This window comes from Mesoplodon mirus, assembly GCF_964341445.2.
Source record: "Mesoplodon mirus genome assembly, chromosome: 16".
Lineage (NCBI taxonomy): Eukaryota > Metazoa > Chordata > Mammalia > Artiodactyla > Ziphiidae > Mesoplodon > Mesoplodon mirus.
This window is the reverse complement of record NC_138992.1, coordinates 66032257-66046320: the sequence shown is the minus strand read 5'-3', so window position 1 is coordinate 66046320 and position 14064 is coordinate 66032257. Positions and strand designations below refer to the sequence as shown.

Here is a 14064-nt window from a genome sequence, read left to right as displayed (position 1 = left end):
CAATCTCGCCCTCAGCCTAACTTCAGCTAATCCGTACCATGGTTTAGTAGGGCAAGCACATACTTTGGAATTACAGACAAGCATAATGTTGAATTCTAGTTTTTTTCTACTTATTCCAGAGTTGTATAAACTCTAGAAAGATCCTTGGGAAAAAAGAGGAACTTAACTTTAAACATTTTCTATACACTTTCATACTTTCTAGAGTAGGGTTTCTCAACATCAGTACTATTGACCTTTGGAACAGATAATCCTTTGTGGTGTGTGTGTGCACGCGCACTGGGCGCGCTGGGGGAGATGGAGGTTGCCGGGGTACTGCAGGGAGCTCAGCAACATCCCAATCCCTACCTCTAATGGGTAGAAACCCATTACAGGTCATGACTCACCCCAGTCATGACAATCAAAAGTGTCTCAAATGTGGCTTGGGGGGCAAAACCACCTCCAGTTGAAAACCACTGTTACAGAGAAAGAAATTAGCATCTTCCCTTGTGAAATAATTTTAGAACTGAACATTTTATAGTGAATTTCATTTGGGAAGGAGAGGAAAAGTTATCAGCCGTATATATGAATGAATTAGACTTCTAGCTTCGAATATTTTAGCAAATGTGGAAAATTATTCTGCCTCACCTTTTTAATTTTCTCTCTCCCCTTTCTGACTTTTCTAATTATCCACAGCACAGAACTAATATGCCTCATGACACGAAACATGTTCATAGCCTTTATCATAACTCAGTTATATATTTATTTGTGTGATTATTTAAGATTCATCTTTCCCCTCTATGTCTGTAAGAATTTTGAAAGTAGTGGTGATACAGTGCTGATATTTTGCCCAGCACGGTACAACTGAGAACTAGAACAGTGCCAAGAACATACAGGGAATGTAGTAAAATTTGCTGAACAAGTCAAACCAATAAAACTTATATTTCTTCTATTAAAAAGTGATAAAATTTCATTCACTTCTTTGAAAAAAAGCAGCTAAACTATTATATGTGATTACAAAATATTAGCAATAATCCAATGTCAATACATAGGAGAGTACATAGGATAGTGACTGAATAGACTACAGTACATGCTCAAGTACTCTGCATCTATAAAAAACAATGAGGAAGATCTAAGGGCTGATATGGAATGCTTTCCAGGACATACTGCTAAGTGAAAAGAGTATGAAAGAGTATCCAGAGTATGTGTGGTAGCCAGCCTTTTTAAGATGGCCACCAATGATCTCTACCTCTTGATTTTCACTTCTTTGCAGAGTCCCCTCCCACACTGTGCCAGGGATGGTCTGGGTGATCACTTTTTTTTTTTTTAAACATCTTTACTGGAGTATAATTGCTTTACAATATTGTGTTAGTTTCTGCTGTATAACAAAGTGAGTGAGCTATATGTATACATGTATCCCCATATCCCCCTCTAGGTGGTCACAAAGCACTGAGCTGATCTCCCTGTGCTATGCGGCTGCTTCCCACTAGCTATCTATTTTACATTTGGTAGTGTACATATGTCCATGCCACTCTCTCACTTCATCCCAGCTTACCCTTCCCCCTCCCCATGTCCTCAAGTCCATTCTCTATGTCTGCGTCTTTATTCCTGCCCTGCCCCCAGGTTCGTCAGAACCATTTTTTTTTTTTAGATTCCATATATATGTGTTAGCATACAGTATGTTTTTCTCTTTCTGACTTACTTCACTCTGTATGACAGACTCTAGGTCCACCCACCTCACTACAAATAACTCAATTTTGTTTCTTTTTATGGCTGAGTAATATTCCATTGTATATATGTGCCGCATCTTCTTTATCCATTCATCTATCAATGGACACTTAGGTTGCATCCATGTCCTGGCTATTGTAAATAGAGCTGCAATGAAGATTGTGGTACATGACTCTTTGGGTGACCACTTTTGATCATAAGGTAGACAGTGTAGCTTCTGCCTTGTTCCTCTCTTTCTCTGCCCAATGAAGGCTTTAAATGACTTCAGCCCCAGCTGATACTGTGATCCACGCAGCCAACTGCAACTTCATGTGAAATCCAAGCTACAACCACCAGCTAAGCCACTCTTGCATTCTAGACCCTCAGAAATTGTGAGAGATAAGCAGCTAAGCTGTTAGTTTTAAGCAGCTGAAGTTTGGGGTAATTTGTTATGCAGTGACAGATAACTAATACAGTATGCTACCTTTCATATAAGAAAGGTGATACATGAAACCATACGTGTATCTGCTCATTTGTGCTAAAGAAATGTAGAAGGATAAACCAGAAACAATAGAGATTAGCTACATCCAAGGGGTAGAAAGAAGGGAGGAAGAGGATTGGAGTGAAAGGAATGAGGAGTATTTCTGTAGAGCTCTAACTCTTTTCTTTTTTTAACATTTTTATCAGAGTATAATTGCTTTACAATGGTGTGTTAGTTTCTGCTTTATAACAAAGTGAATCAGTTATACATATACATATGTTCCCATCTCTCTTCCCTCTTGCGTCTCCCTCCCTCCCACTCTCCCTATCCTACCCCTCTAGGTGGTCACAAAGCACCGAGCTGATCTCCCTGTGCTATGTGGCTGTTCCCACTAGCTATCTATTTTACATTTGGTAGTGTATATATGTCCATATATACACTACCACTAACTCTTAATTCATAGTAGTGTTTAACAGACTCAAAAAATAAGCAAGCTATTAAACCAGAATGTGAGGAGTACTGACATGGAAAACAGGCAGTAACAAACGAACTTAACTGTATTATAAAGTAATAAAATTATCCTGCTGAAGAGTATGGAGAAGAAAAGAACTAACCTAAGTAACTTTGGAAAATAATATTTTGAACAGATACTATAGAGCTAAAGACAAAGAAAAAAACAAAACCCAATAAATATAAATGCTATAATGTACCTAGTAAGTTTGCTTCTCAGTGTTATAAGTAAGCAATTCTAAAACTATTATATGTGTGTAATAGGCCTGAACAAATAATGTATCATAAAAAATGAAAGCCTTATTTCTCACTGTTTAGAGAAAGTTACAAATAAGTAAAGGGAGAAGGCTGAAATGAACCCTGTGGTATTGGCCCGGAATCAGAAGCATCAGTATGAACACACAGCTTTTAAGACATACGGATGGGTAGTCACACACGGGGTGGGGGAGGTGGGGTGACTGTACACATATGTATTTCCTAGTTTAGTCTGCTGGGAGGGCCTAGAAGCAGTAACATCTCAGCTGCAGTGAACACACCTGGCACTCAGATCTTGGTATCCAATTACCACTCTCCAACTGAAGGAGCCAGGGCTCCCTGTTTATGCGTCTACTACTCCAGGGGGGAAGCAGAGAAAATTCAAAGTGAGCAGGGAACATCTTGAGATTCCAGAAAGTGAAGAGGTACTAAAAAAAAGGATGGGGGCTATTGTCAAAAGGACAGAAGGCCAAAGCTGGAATAACTGGGGCAACAGAATAAATGACGATAGAACTGGATTATAAAACATACAATAAAATAAACATCCATGAATACAGATTGATATAAATAAAAAACTGAATAAATAAATAGGAAAGGAGAATAATTCTGGCTAATAAATATAGAAAGAGAGAGAAACAGAAAATCACCACCAGGGAAACAAAGCAGTAATAACTGTTGCCAGTCAGATCCACCAATGGATACTCAAACTGGGTGTGGGGGAATATGAGGAAAATTAAACAGGATATTTGCATAGTCTGAAAGTATCTCTCCTGAGATATTTATTAAATGTAAAAGAATAACTTTTCAGTGGAGGAACCTGGAAGATACCACCTTAACTAAGTAATCAGGGTTACTTTATTTAATAGTACTATATCAGTGTTAATTTCTGCTTCTGAACATTGTAACATGGTTATGTAAGATGCTGCATTAGGAAACCAGAGTAAAGAGGATCTCTCTGTAAATATTTTTGCAACTTTTCTGTAAGTTTACAATCAGTTCCAGATAAACAGTTAGAAGTTGGTTTTTAATTATGAAGACCTAGATAATTTTTAAAAAAATGATTCTCTAGCTGCTGATCTCTTACCCTCCTCCCCAAATATATTTCATCACTATAGAAATTTTATTTTTTAAAGGCTCAATGAATAATTTTATACCAGAATAGATCAAATTAGGTAACTTGATATCTACATTATACTCATCTACTAAGCTTGAGAGCAATAAAAATATCAATTCATAAACACTTCCATGAGGATGATGGCAATCGATATCTTTCAAATTCTATTTGTGAACAATTCAAAATGTATTTTATCCAACGTCAAGCAAGTCAGTAAGCCTCAAAACAAAAACAATACCACAGATCTCCAGTACGTAAAACTGTAAATGAAAGACATTTTCTTCACAGGCACAAAAGATTTCACTATATTTTCATTAAAATCTTTTCTATAGTTGATGCCTGTGGTGTTCTATATAATCTCTCTCATTTTTTAATACTTACTGCTTGGTTTTCCATGCGTGCAAAGATAACATTTAGCATCTGAGTAAGAGTAGCTTTGGCTGTTGTCTGATTGATGAGATTTTTGCTTGCTAGATAGATATTGTAACATGTTCTCACAGCTTGCAGTACAGTTCCTTCGTGAATTTCTATGTGTTGAGATGTTACTGCAGTAAGTAAAGCCTTTAAAAACAATACAGTTAAAGCAATTTTTTTTGCGTCCAGAGTTTCAGCACAAAAATACATTGGTATTTTTGTATTAGAATTAAAAATTGCAGACACCATTACCACTTTAAGGTAATGTATACAGATTTTCTACCTGCCTTAAATATATCATCAATTGTTAAAAAATTTTATGTTTTCCCCATCCTGGTTGTAGTTTCCATATAATCCTCCCAAACCCAAAATGCTAAAAAACCATTCAACTGATTTATTTCAATCCGAGTTTCATTTTAATAGAATAGTATTTTGGTCTACTAAAATGCACAGCATTAATACTCTGTCATAGTGTAGCACAGAAAGGCTTCATATGATATATCTGTTGAACTAGATGTCAACTTAGGGAGGATACATATTGTGCCTTATTCACTTTCAAACTTTTCTGAGATCTAACTTACAGACTGAACTCAATGTGTTGTTATTACTGTTGCAGATGCTTACAAACGTTTTAAAATAAAGCATTTAAAATAATCCTAAGGTGAATCCTCCAATAAAGTGAACAGCTATAATTTCTGTGAACTGTCGTCACACACTAGGTTACTCAATTTCTCAAAAGCAAGGACTCATATCTTTTGTCTTTCTACGTTGCACAGTGCTATGCAGGGTCAGCACTGAGCACGTACTAAACAAACCACAACTGACATGAAACTGCAAACAACAGGCCAAACTGAATAGCTTTATTAGAATAAAGACATTTTATGACTTCTGAAGTAAGTGCAGCTATGAGACTGAAAGGCTCAGAAGGGGTGATAGACACACATAAAGGACACTTCATACATGTAAACAATTTCAAAAGTACTAATAGTACAAGACAGTTTTTACTAACAAATAAACATACCTCCACTACTCTTAGCAGTAACATTAAAGACTCCATATGTACAGTAGACTGAAAACACAAATGAGTCACTTTTCTTTAAAGGAACTTAATGATCCAGGTTTATCATAGCACACACTCAGGGCAGGAGTTAGCTGAGCAGGTTCAGCAGATGGACAGGTGCAAGGGGAGCAGGAAAGCTGGTGCACATGGGACTAGACTACAAGTGGTCTGACAGTAGTAGAAGAAACTAGAAGGGTCACAGGACCTTGACATGGAACCCTAAAGCTCAAAAGATAGAACCATGTTAGAAACGGGAAAGCTCTGGAAGACTCTGGGGGCCTAAACTGGGGCCTTCAAAATATGAGATTTGGTAATGATTCTTCTCCTAGTGAACTCCTGGCATTCAACAATAAAATCCCCTGATATGGAGTCTAAAAAGCACCCAAATGACCTCTATTATAGCTGGAAAGCATATAAAATGACTTTTCCAAATATTTTCAAGGTAAGAGGCTTCTGATTAAAAAAAATATAGATTATGAATAACAAGTTCATTTTTATAATTAATTACCTTTATTATTTGTAACTGAACTCCTTCATCTGTTTGAGGACCTTGGAAACAGCCACAAATTGTTTCAATAATTCTATCAATTAATTTTTTGCCTGGTGTTGTACTATCTGGAGCACTGCCAGTCAAGTGCCCATAAGCAATAAGTTTCTGAAATAGAGAAAGAAAATAAAGATCCTAATTAAGCTAACAAATATATATATATACTAATTAAATATACATTCAAATTACGATATACAATTGAACATATGTTATAAAGTTTTTACACAGAAATATTAAGGTATAATCAAAGCCAAGGCTATACCAACTTTTCCTAAAGAAAGCTTTATTAGCTATAAACATGTGAAATTATTTACACTTGTAATAATCACAAAAACAGAAAAATAACCATAGCAAAACCATCAGGCAATACTTTGAGAAAGGCAGGGCTTAGAACTTGTCTCTGGTGAGTTCTAACAGCTTACGGCTTTCTATCCAAACATTACTGATACTGCTTTTGTGAAAGCTACCTTAACACGTTCAAATGACCCAAAATCTTTTTCCAAATTAGATCTGCGAATATGCAGAAAACCATTTCCAGACACTGGCTGCAATAAATCACAGATTTGTTCATTCATCATTACCATTATAACCCTGGAAGGAAGGCCTTAGATATTAATTTTTCAGAGAAAACAAGGTCACAGATGAAATGAACTTATCCTTATGTGTGTGTCTGTGTGTGTAAGTAAAACAGGAAGACAGAAAGGAATTTTTCTGACATAAATGAAGGTCAGAGCTAAAGTTTCACAGTAAATATAAATACTAAACTGTTAATATTAACCTACTGCTTTACACAAAACAGTAAGCATCCAGTAAAATCAGTGCAAATAATGAAGTATGTAAAATCAGCAGCAGGTTATGACACTTCCATTATTGATAACCCTAGTAAAGATTTTGTGTCTCACTAAGCTAACTAATGATTTCTGCTATCCTTATACTGGAAACATCTTTTTGCAACTCTTGTTTCTCTTGAATATAAGCAACCATTTGGTTTCTTACCACAAAAAGAATAATCAAGGCTTTCATGGAAAATGTCTGAATCATCAATTGTGAGTCCTACTTAGAAACACATTCAAATTAGACGGTTTTTGGATAGTGCCATTTTATACATACCTGTAAACAATCTAGAGATGTACTAACTATGCGGGGACACTTGGACTGGCATGCCAATTCAAAGGGCAGGAAGTACTTGTCTGCTTCAATAAAATTTGTCTTTGATTTCACTGGTGGAAGGGTGCCTGATCCAGCTTTTGCTTCTCCATGAGGAGGACTAAATGAAAAAAGAAGAGTCTGATTAAAATATCACATTCATCATATTGATGATACACTATTTCAGTTCTAAAAAGCAAAGCACTCTGCTAAACCAATTTTCATTTTCCCATATTTCATGAGGAAACCAAAGCCCAAAGAAGTTAAGTGATTTGCTATAGGTCATAAGCTAGTGGCCAGAGCTATAATTAAATGCAAGAAGAAATTTTTAAATTAATTAATTAATTTAAATAAAGTAATTACTTAGGTTATTAAATTTTTAGTAATCTTTCTAAATATGAATCAAAGTCTTTAAGCAAAGACTTTAAAAGCATATCTTATGGTATTTCAGAAATACCCTTACTTGCTTATTTATGAGGCCTTTTTATATTTATAAGTATGCTTACCATTATATTCAATATTTCTCAAAAATCATTTTTTTAAAAATTGATTTTATGAAGATCACATGCAGAAAATTTGCCACACTAAAATACACATGATTGTATTATTATTTTGGCCAAGACTGACAAGTTTGCAAATTAAGGAAAAAAACCCCACAAACCTCTGCTTTTCAGTTTCCGCTTTTATTTCCTCTGGGGAGGGAAAAAAGAAGCATACATTAGAAAACTTGACAAGGGAAAGATCATTAACTAATTCGATTTGATTATAGGTTTTATAAATTATTTTATAAATTCTATAAGAAGTTGGGAGAATGCACTTTCAAAAGAAAATTAGGTACTAGAATTCTGTTGCAGCCAAATGTATTAATTTATACAAATAATTCTATAAAACTATATGAACAATATACATTAACAACCACAAGGATAGGGTAGAATTACAGATGACTAATTCCCAAAGCATTTCCTTTTCTCCAAGTAGTTTTTTGGGGGGTGGGGGGGTCAAGTATCTTTACATTAACCAGAAGCACTAGGATTAAGAACAGAATAATACGTATGCTGTATTCAAGTGACAACATATAAGGCACATGTTGGGTTAGGGAAAAAAACTCAATATACCCCCTTTGGGATTATCTCAAGGAGATTATCAGGCCAGGACTATAATTTCTTGATCGTGTATATATGTGTTGATATTTAACCAATTTTTCTACTTAGGACTATACAAGGCACTGCAAAATACACATGCTCAATTTAATAGGAAATTTTCCCTTTTGCTGTTTATATCCATAAGAGATGAGGTAAATTAGATAAATTCTACCTGTAATAGAAGAACCTTAAATTTAATGATAAACTGGGGAATCTGGTTAATTGATTAAACCTGTTTGAAATCTGTAAGAAAAGCATTCAAATATAACATTAATAATTACTACCACTGCAGCCAACAGTTGTTGGGAACTTACTATGTGCCAAGCACTGTTACGTTTTACATGTACTAACATGTTTAAACCTTATAACAACCTTATGAGGTTTGTACTATCATATTTCCATTTTAAAGATTAGGAAACTGAGGCACAGACTTGCTCAAGGGCTGCATGGCTTGAGTGTGTGACTACTCTGGTTTCATTAGGTGTCAAAACTAGGTAATCTAACTCCCAGATCCCGGTTTTTTAAACAACTCTATTACATAGGTGTACCTATGAATATTGAGCAAAATGAGTTAAATTTGGTATTATAAACAACTTCTAGCCCATAAATTAATAATTATTGAAAGCTATCTTGGGAGTTCCCTGGTGGCACAGTGGTTAAGAATCTGCCTGCCAAGGCAGGGGACGTGGATTCGAGCCCTGGTCCGGGAGAATCCCACATGCCGTGGAGCGGCTCAGCCCGTGCGCCACAACTACTGAGCTTGCACTCTAGAGCCCGCAAGCCACAACTACTGAGCCCACGCACCACAGCTACTGAAGCCCATGCGCTTAGAGCCCGTGCTCCGCAACAGGGGAAGCCACCGCAATGAGAAGCCTGCGCACCGCAATGAAGAGTAGCCCCTGCTCGCCGCAACTAGAGAAAGCCCGCGCGCAGCAACGAAGACCCAACACAGCCAAAAATAAATAAATAACATTAATTTATTAAAAAAAAAAACTATCTTGTATGAAGCACCTCCCACGTACCAGAAATTACAGTAAGCCCTTTATAAAGTGACCCTGCCAAATTACTCTGTCATTGCGCGATTTATTCATTACCTACTCTGTGCTAAGCACTGATATTTGGTATTTCAGTCTAGTACTCTGTGGACCAACGCTCCTTCCATTTTACCAGTGGTAGGAGTAGAAGGGAGACAATGTGAAAATATTATCTGGGGATATTTAAAATACTACTAAATAAAAGTTCACAATGTCTGATATTTAAGATCTGCTTATGGCTACTAAAATTGTACAGTTTACCAAAAAATGTAATAAAAATAATTTAAATCACTTTTAAAAATACAGATGAGAGGGAAATGATATATTAACTGCCCCAAATCTTCATAAAATTTTTAGAGGTATTTTTTAATTTAAAAACATTATTATTATTATTTAAGAAGCTGAGGTATTGCTAAAAACCAGGTAAGGTAGAAAAAAGATGTGATGTAGGAGAAGCAGGGAGATGAGCGACAGTTGTTGCATAAAGTGAATTTCCATTTATACAATAGTTAGTAAACAGAGTATTCTGGTTAAGTAAATAATACATTAATTAAGAATATCAGAGGTAGGGCTTCCCTGGTGGCACAGTGGTTGAGAGTCCGCCTGCCGATGCAGGGGACACGGGTTCGTGCCCCGGTCCGGGAAGATCCCACATGCCGTGGAGCGGCTGGGCCCCTGAGCCATGGCCGCTGAGCCTGCACGTCTGGAGCCTGTGCTCCGCAACAGGAGAGGCCAAAACAGTGAGAGGCCCGTGTACCGCAAAAAAAAAAAAAAGAATATCAGAGGTAGTATAACATTTTAAAGAGCACTGTGTTTTGATAACACCTGTCAATAAGATAACCTGTCACTAAATAACCGTGTGACCTTAGGAAACAACCCTCACTTCACTACTTAGGTGATTGCAAAGGTACTTACAATATATTCTAAGACATGGATCAACAAGTATGTCTCACATGCCAAAGCCAGCCCATCACTTCTTTTCATACAGCACAGGAGTTTAAGAACAGTTTTTATAGCTGAATATTTGTGATCAATTTGATGATAGGGAACACTAACTCTGAAGCCCAATGAAGAATAATGTTACCCCCCTAAAAGAATTCCACTCTTCTCATTAGTAGACCAGGGTTACAAAATTTATACTCAATTGATCTTATTTTGAATTTCATTAAGAAAAAATGTGTGTAAATCTGTTTTCTCTTGTTATGTTAAGTGGTACAATATCCTTGACTTTTCCTCTTGGCCCACAAAGCTCTTTACATAAAAAGTCTGCTGACCTTTGCTCTAAAACACTATGGTTCAAAGGATCCTATAGACTCTATGAACTGTTTCATTCTATGATTCCATTATATTTTAAATGTCCACATTTAAATAGTCTAATAAAACATACCTAACGCAAGTTGAATGTAATTTTTCTCCAGTAATTCATATCATACTATAACATTTATTTATATCTATTTATCTATCTACCTATCTCCTTATTGTAAATTATACAAGGCAAGAACTGTTCAAACTAATCTTTTTTTTTTTACAAAGAAACAAAAAACACTTTAATTCTCAGTGTTTCTAATGTTTTAAATTACTTTGCACTGAACATGAGTTTTCGTATTTTTTTCCATTTTCCTATAACACTTTTAACCCAGAGTCAAAGAGTTTTTAACGTTTTGACAAAATCTTTAAAGGTCGTGGAACTATGACAATTTTTCCCACTGATTATTAACATAGCTTGCATGTTTTCAGCTTGCAAGGTTATCTTCATGGTCCTGCAAAATGTTTATATTTTTACAGTCTTCTGAAGACTTGTATTCATCTTAATATACTTCCTTTCAAAGCCATTCAAGGCCACTTAACCTGAAAACACTGAAAGACACCATCACTAAAAAGATTAAAAGAACAAGTGGCAACAGAGGAGCGGTAGAGTAAGTATTTATCAAAATACTGAAAGTAACAATATTACAAACCATGGTATTTTAAAACACACTGAAAACAATTTTAAGTATGTAATACTACTTTATATTTGTGCAGCAACAGAGTTTAAAACACTCTTCGATACATACCTAATTTTAGCCTCAAGTCCTCACTTTATGGATAAGGAAACCATAGATCAGATTAGTTTAATAATGGCTTAAAAGTCAGCCAGCTGGTAAGCAGTGATCCAGAAACCAGTGTCTCTAGTCTTAAAGTAGTGTATTACGCACTACACAATGTGCTATATTTAAGCAACCTTTTATTAGCTGATGCAGGTGAACTGAAAAATTCAGGGTAAACATATTGTAGAGCAGTGAGTGGTTCTCAAAGTGTGGCCCCAGGACCAGCAGCAGCATCACCAGACACTACACCAAACGTACTGGATCAGAAACTACGAGTGTCGAGCCCTACAGTCTGTTTTAACAAGGCTTCAAGGTGATTCTAACAGACAAACAAGTTTAAGATCCATTGCTACAAAGTGGTTAAAAGAAATGAGTGCCAGACGGTTGGGTTTCATCCACTATGTCCACATCCGTTTATTGTACCTTTAAGACTTCTTGGACTAGTGTTTGAGCCTATGCTAAAAAGGAATTCCTTTTCAGTTTTCTTAACTTATAATAAATGCCCAGTCACACAGCCTTTGAGGAAACTGCCTCTCTAGTTTAATGAATTAGGGCTTGAAAACAGTTTACTTCAGGTTGGCCTTCAACAGTAGAATCAAGAAGTACAGTTGACCTTTGAACAAGGTGAGGGTTAAATTATAATCAGCCCTCCATTTCTGCTGTTCCTCTGCATCCACAATTCAATCAACCACGGACTGTGTAGTACTGTAGTATTTACTACTGAAAAGTATCCACGTATACGTGGACCCACACAGTTCAAACCTGCTTTGTTCAAGGGTCAACTGTAAACTAATTAATTCTCAATTATTAAAGAAAAAACATCCAGAAGAAAAAAAATATTGAAGTATCAAATTAAGAAGTAGCATACTCAAACTAAAGACCACTTGGTGCTTCACTGTGAAATATTTTCCTGTTGAAGTCAGAATCATTACAAGGATGACCACAAACAGCAAAACAGTTTTGACATTGCTCTGGGAACACTGGACAATACAAATAGACAATACTGGATGTGATAAGAAAAGTCATCACTCCTGAGCTGATATAAGATAAAAACCAGACACTGGATTTGTTTGTTTAGTGATATTTAGGTTTTTAAACTATGTAGTCGTAACACTTAAAACGAACTTTATTATTGAAATTCTTTCAGGAATTCTTTTCTCTCTAGCCACCAACTCCACCTATCCCTTCAGAACTATTTTTATACAATCTTTTTAAAACCTTATAAACACAACCACTGCATTATATATAGAAGGAAAGATTAAAATTGGAGGAAATGGGTCATTGTAAATTAGCATAAAAGTATAGATTTTAAAGTATTTTGAAAGAAACACAAATTTCATTCCTTTCAGGTACATTAAATTCCTGAAACCAAGTACATTAAATTACTGGAACAGCTGATAAGGCACAGGACTTAAGGAACAGGAAAGAATGATTTATTAAAAAAAATAACTGATCACAGGCAAGTTATGTACATGACTTCCTAAGTATATTCAGTATTTTCTCTCATATTTTTACTATCAAGTTGCTTAGCAGCTTTCTTTCCTGCATTGACAGTACAAATATACACTTCAAAATGATATTTATACAGAGCCAACAAACTGCATCATCTCTACACCAAGCATGATTGATATTACCTCTCACGACACCTTTGGTCTTACAGCTTAGCTTGCGGAGCAACAGCACATACTCAACACAAACTAAACTGGTAATCTAAGGAAACACAAGGTCAAATGAAGAGTTGTTTTTTTTTGTTAATCAGTTTTTGCTTTTTAATTAATTTATTTTTGGCTGAGTTGGGACTTCGTTGCTGCACACGGGCTTTCTCTAGTTGCGGCGAGCGGTTGTGTTTATAAGGTTTTAAAAAGATTGTATAAGAATAGTTCTGAAGGGATAGGGGGAGTTGGTGGCTAGAGAGAGAAGAATTCCTGAAAGAATTTCAACTCTTTGTTGCAGTGCACGGGCTTCTCACTGCGGTGGCTTCTCTTACTGTGGAGCACGGGCTCCAGGCCTGCAGGCTTCAGTAGTTCTGCCGCGCAGGCTTTCAGTAGTTGTGGCTCGTGGGCTCTAGAGTGCAGGCTCAGTAGTTGTGGCACACGGGCTTAGTTGTCCCACGGCATGTGGGATCTTCCCGGACCAGGGCTCGAACCTGTGTCCGCTGCACTGGCAGGTGGATTCTTAACCACTGTGCCACCAGGGAAGCCTTCAAATTAAGTTTTTAATAAATACATTAGAACTTACACATCCAATGTGCTGTCTCCTTCAAAGCGGTAACGGTGGGAGGGTATGCATCAATTATCATAATACTGCCAGTATTCAAAAATATATGTGGAATTCATTGTTTGCAGTTCTCTCCTGCCTGCTTCCTTCTTTTATATGAATAACCTCACAGAGGAAAAATTTCTAGAAAGGGAGTCAGATTCTAGCCAATTAACCCGAAGTGGCTTGGAGCCAAGCATGAGTAATGGTATGTGACTAGAAAACAGAAGTTCTCAACTTCAGTGCTTCTGTGAACCAATGTCAAATTGTGTGTGTGCGAGCAGTGTTTTAGAAAAAGTACATAACTCTCATCAGATTCTGAAAGAAGCCTGTAA

General features: G+C 36.3%; 1 protein-coding gene across 2 annotated transcripts in view; it reads right to left on the bottom strand.

Annotated features, from left to right (window-relative positions):
• ARFGEF1 (ARF guanine nucleotide exchange factor 1) overlaps window positions 1-14064 on the bottom strand; it is a 135748-nt gene that overhangs the window by 78224 nt on the left and 43460 nt on the right. For both annotated transcript variants that reach the window (XM_082601026.1, XM_082601025.1), the window contains exons 2-5: window positions 7872-7902; window positions 7175-7331; window positions 6026-6172; window positions 4425-4604 (exon numbers count right to left, since the gene is read on the bottom strand). In XM_082601026.1, coding sequence (XP_082457152.1) covers window positions 4425-4604; window positions 6026-6172; window positions 7175-7331; window positions 7872-7902 — 515 coding nt within the window. The remainder of the gene's footprint in view (window positions 1-4424; window positions 4605-6025; window positions 6173-7174; window positions 7332-7871; window positions 7903-14064) is intronic.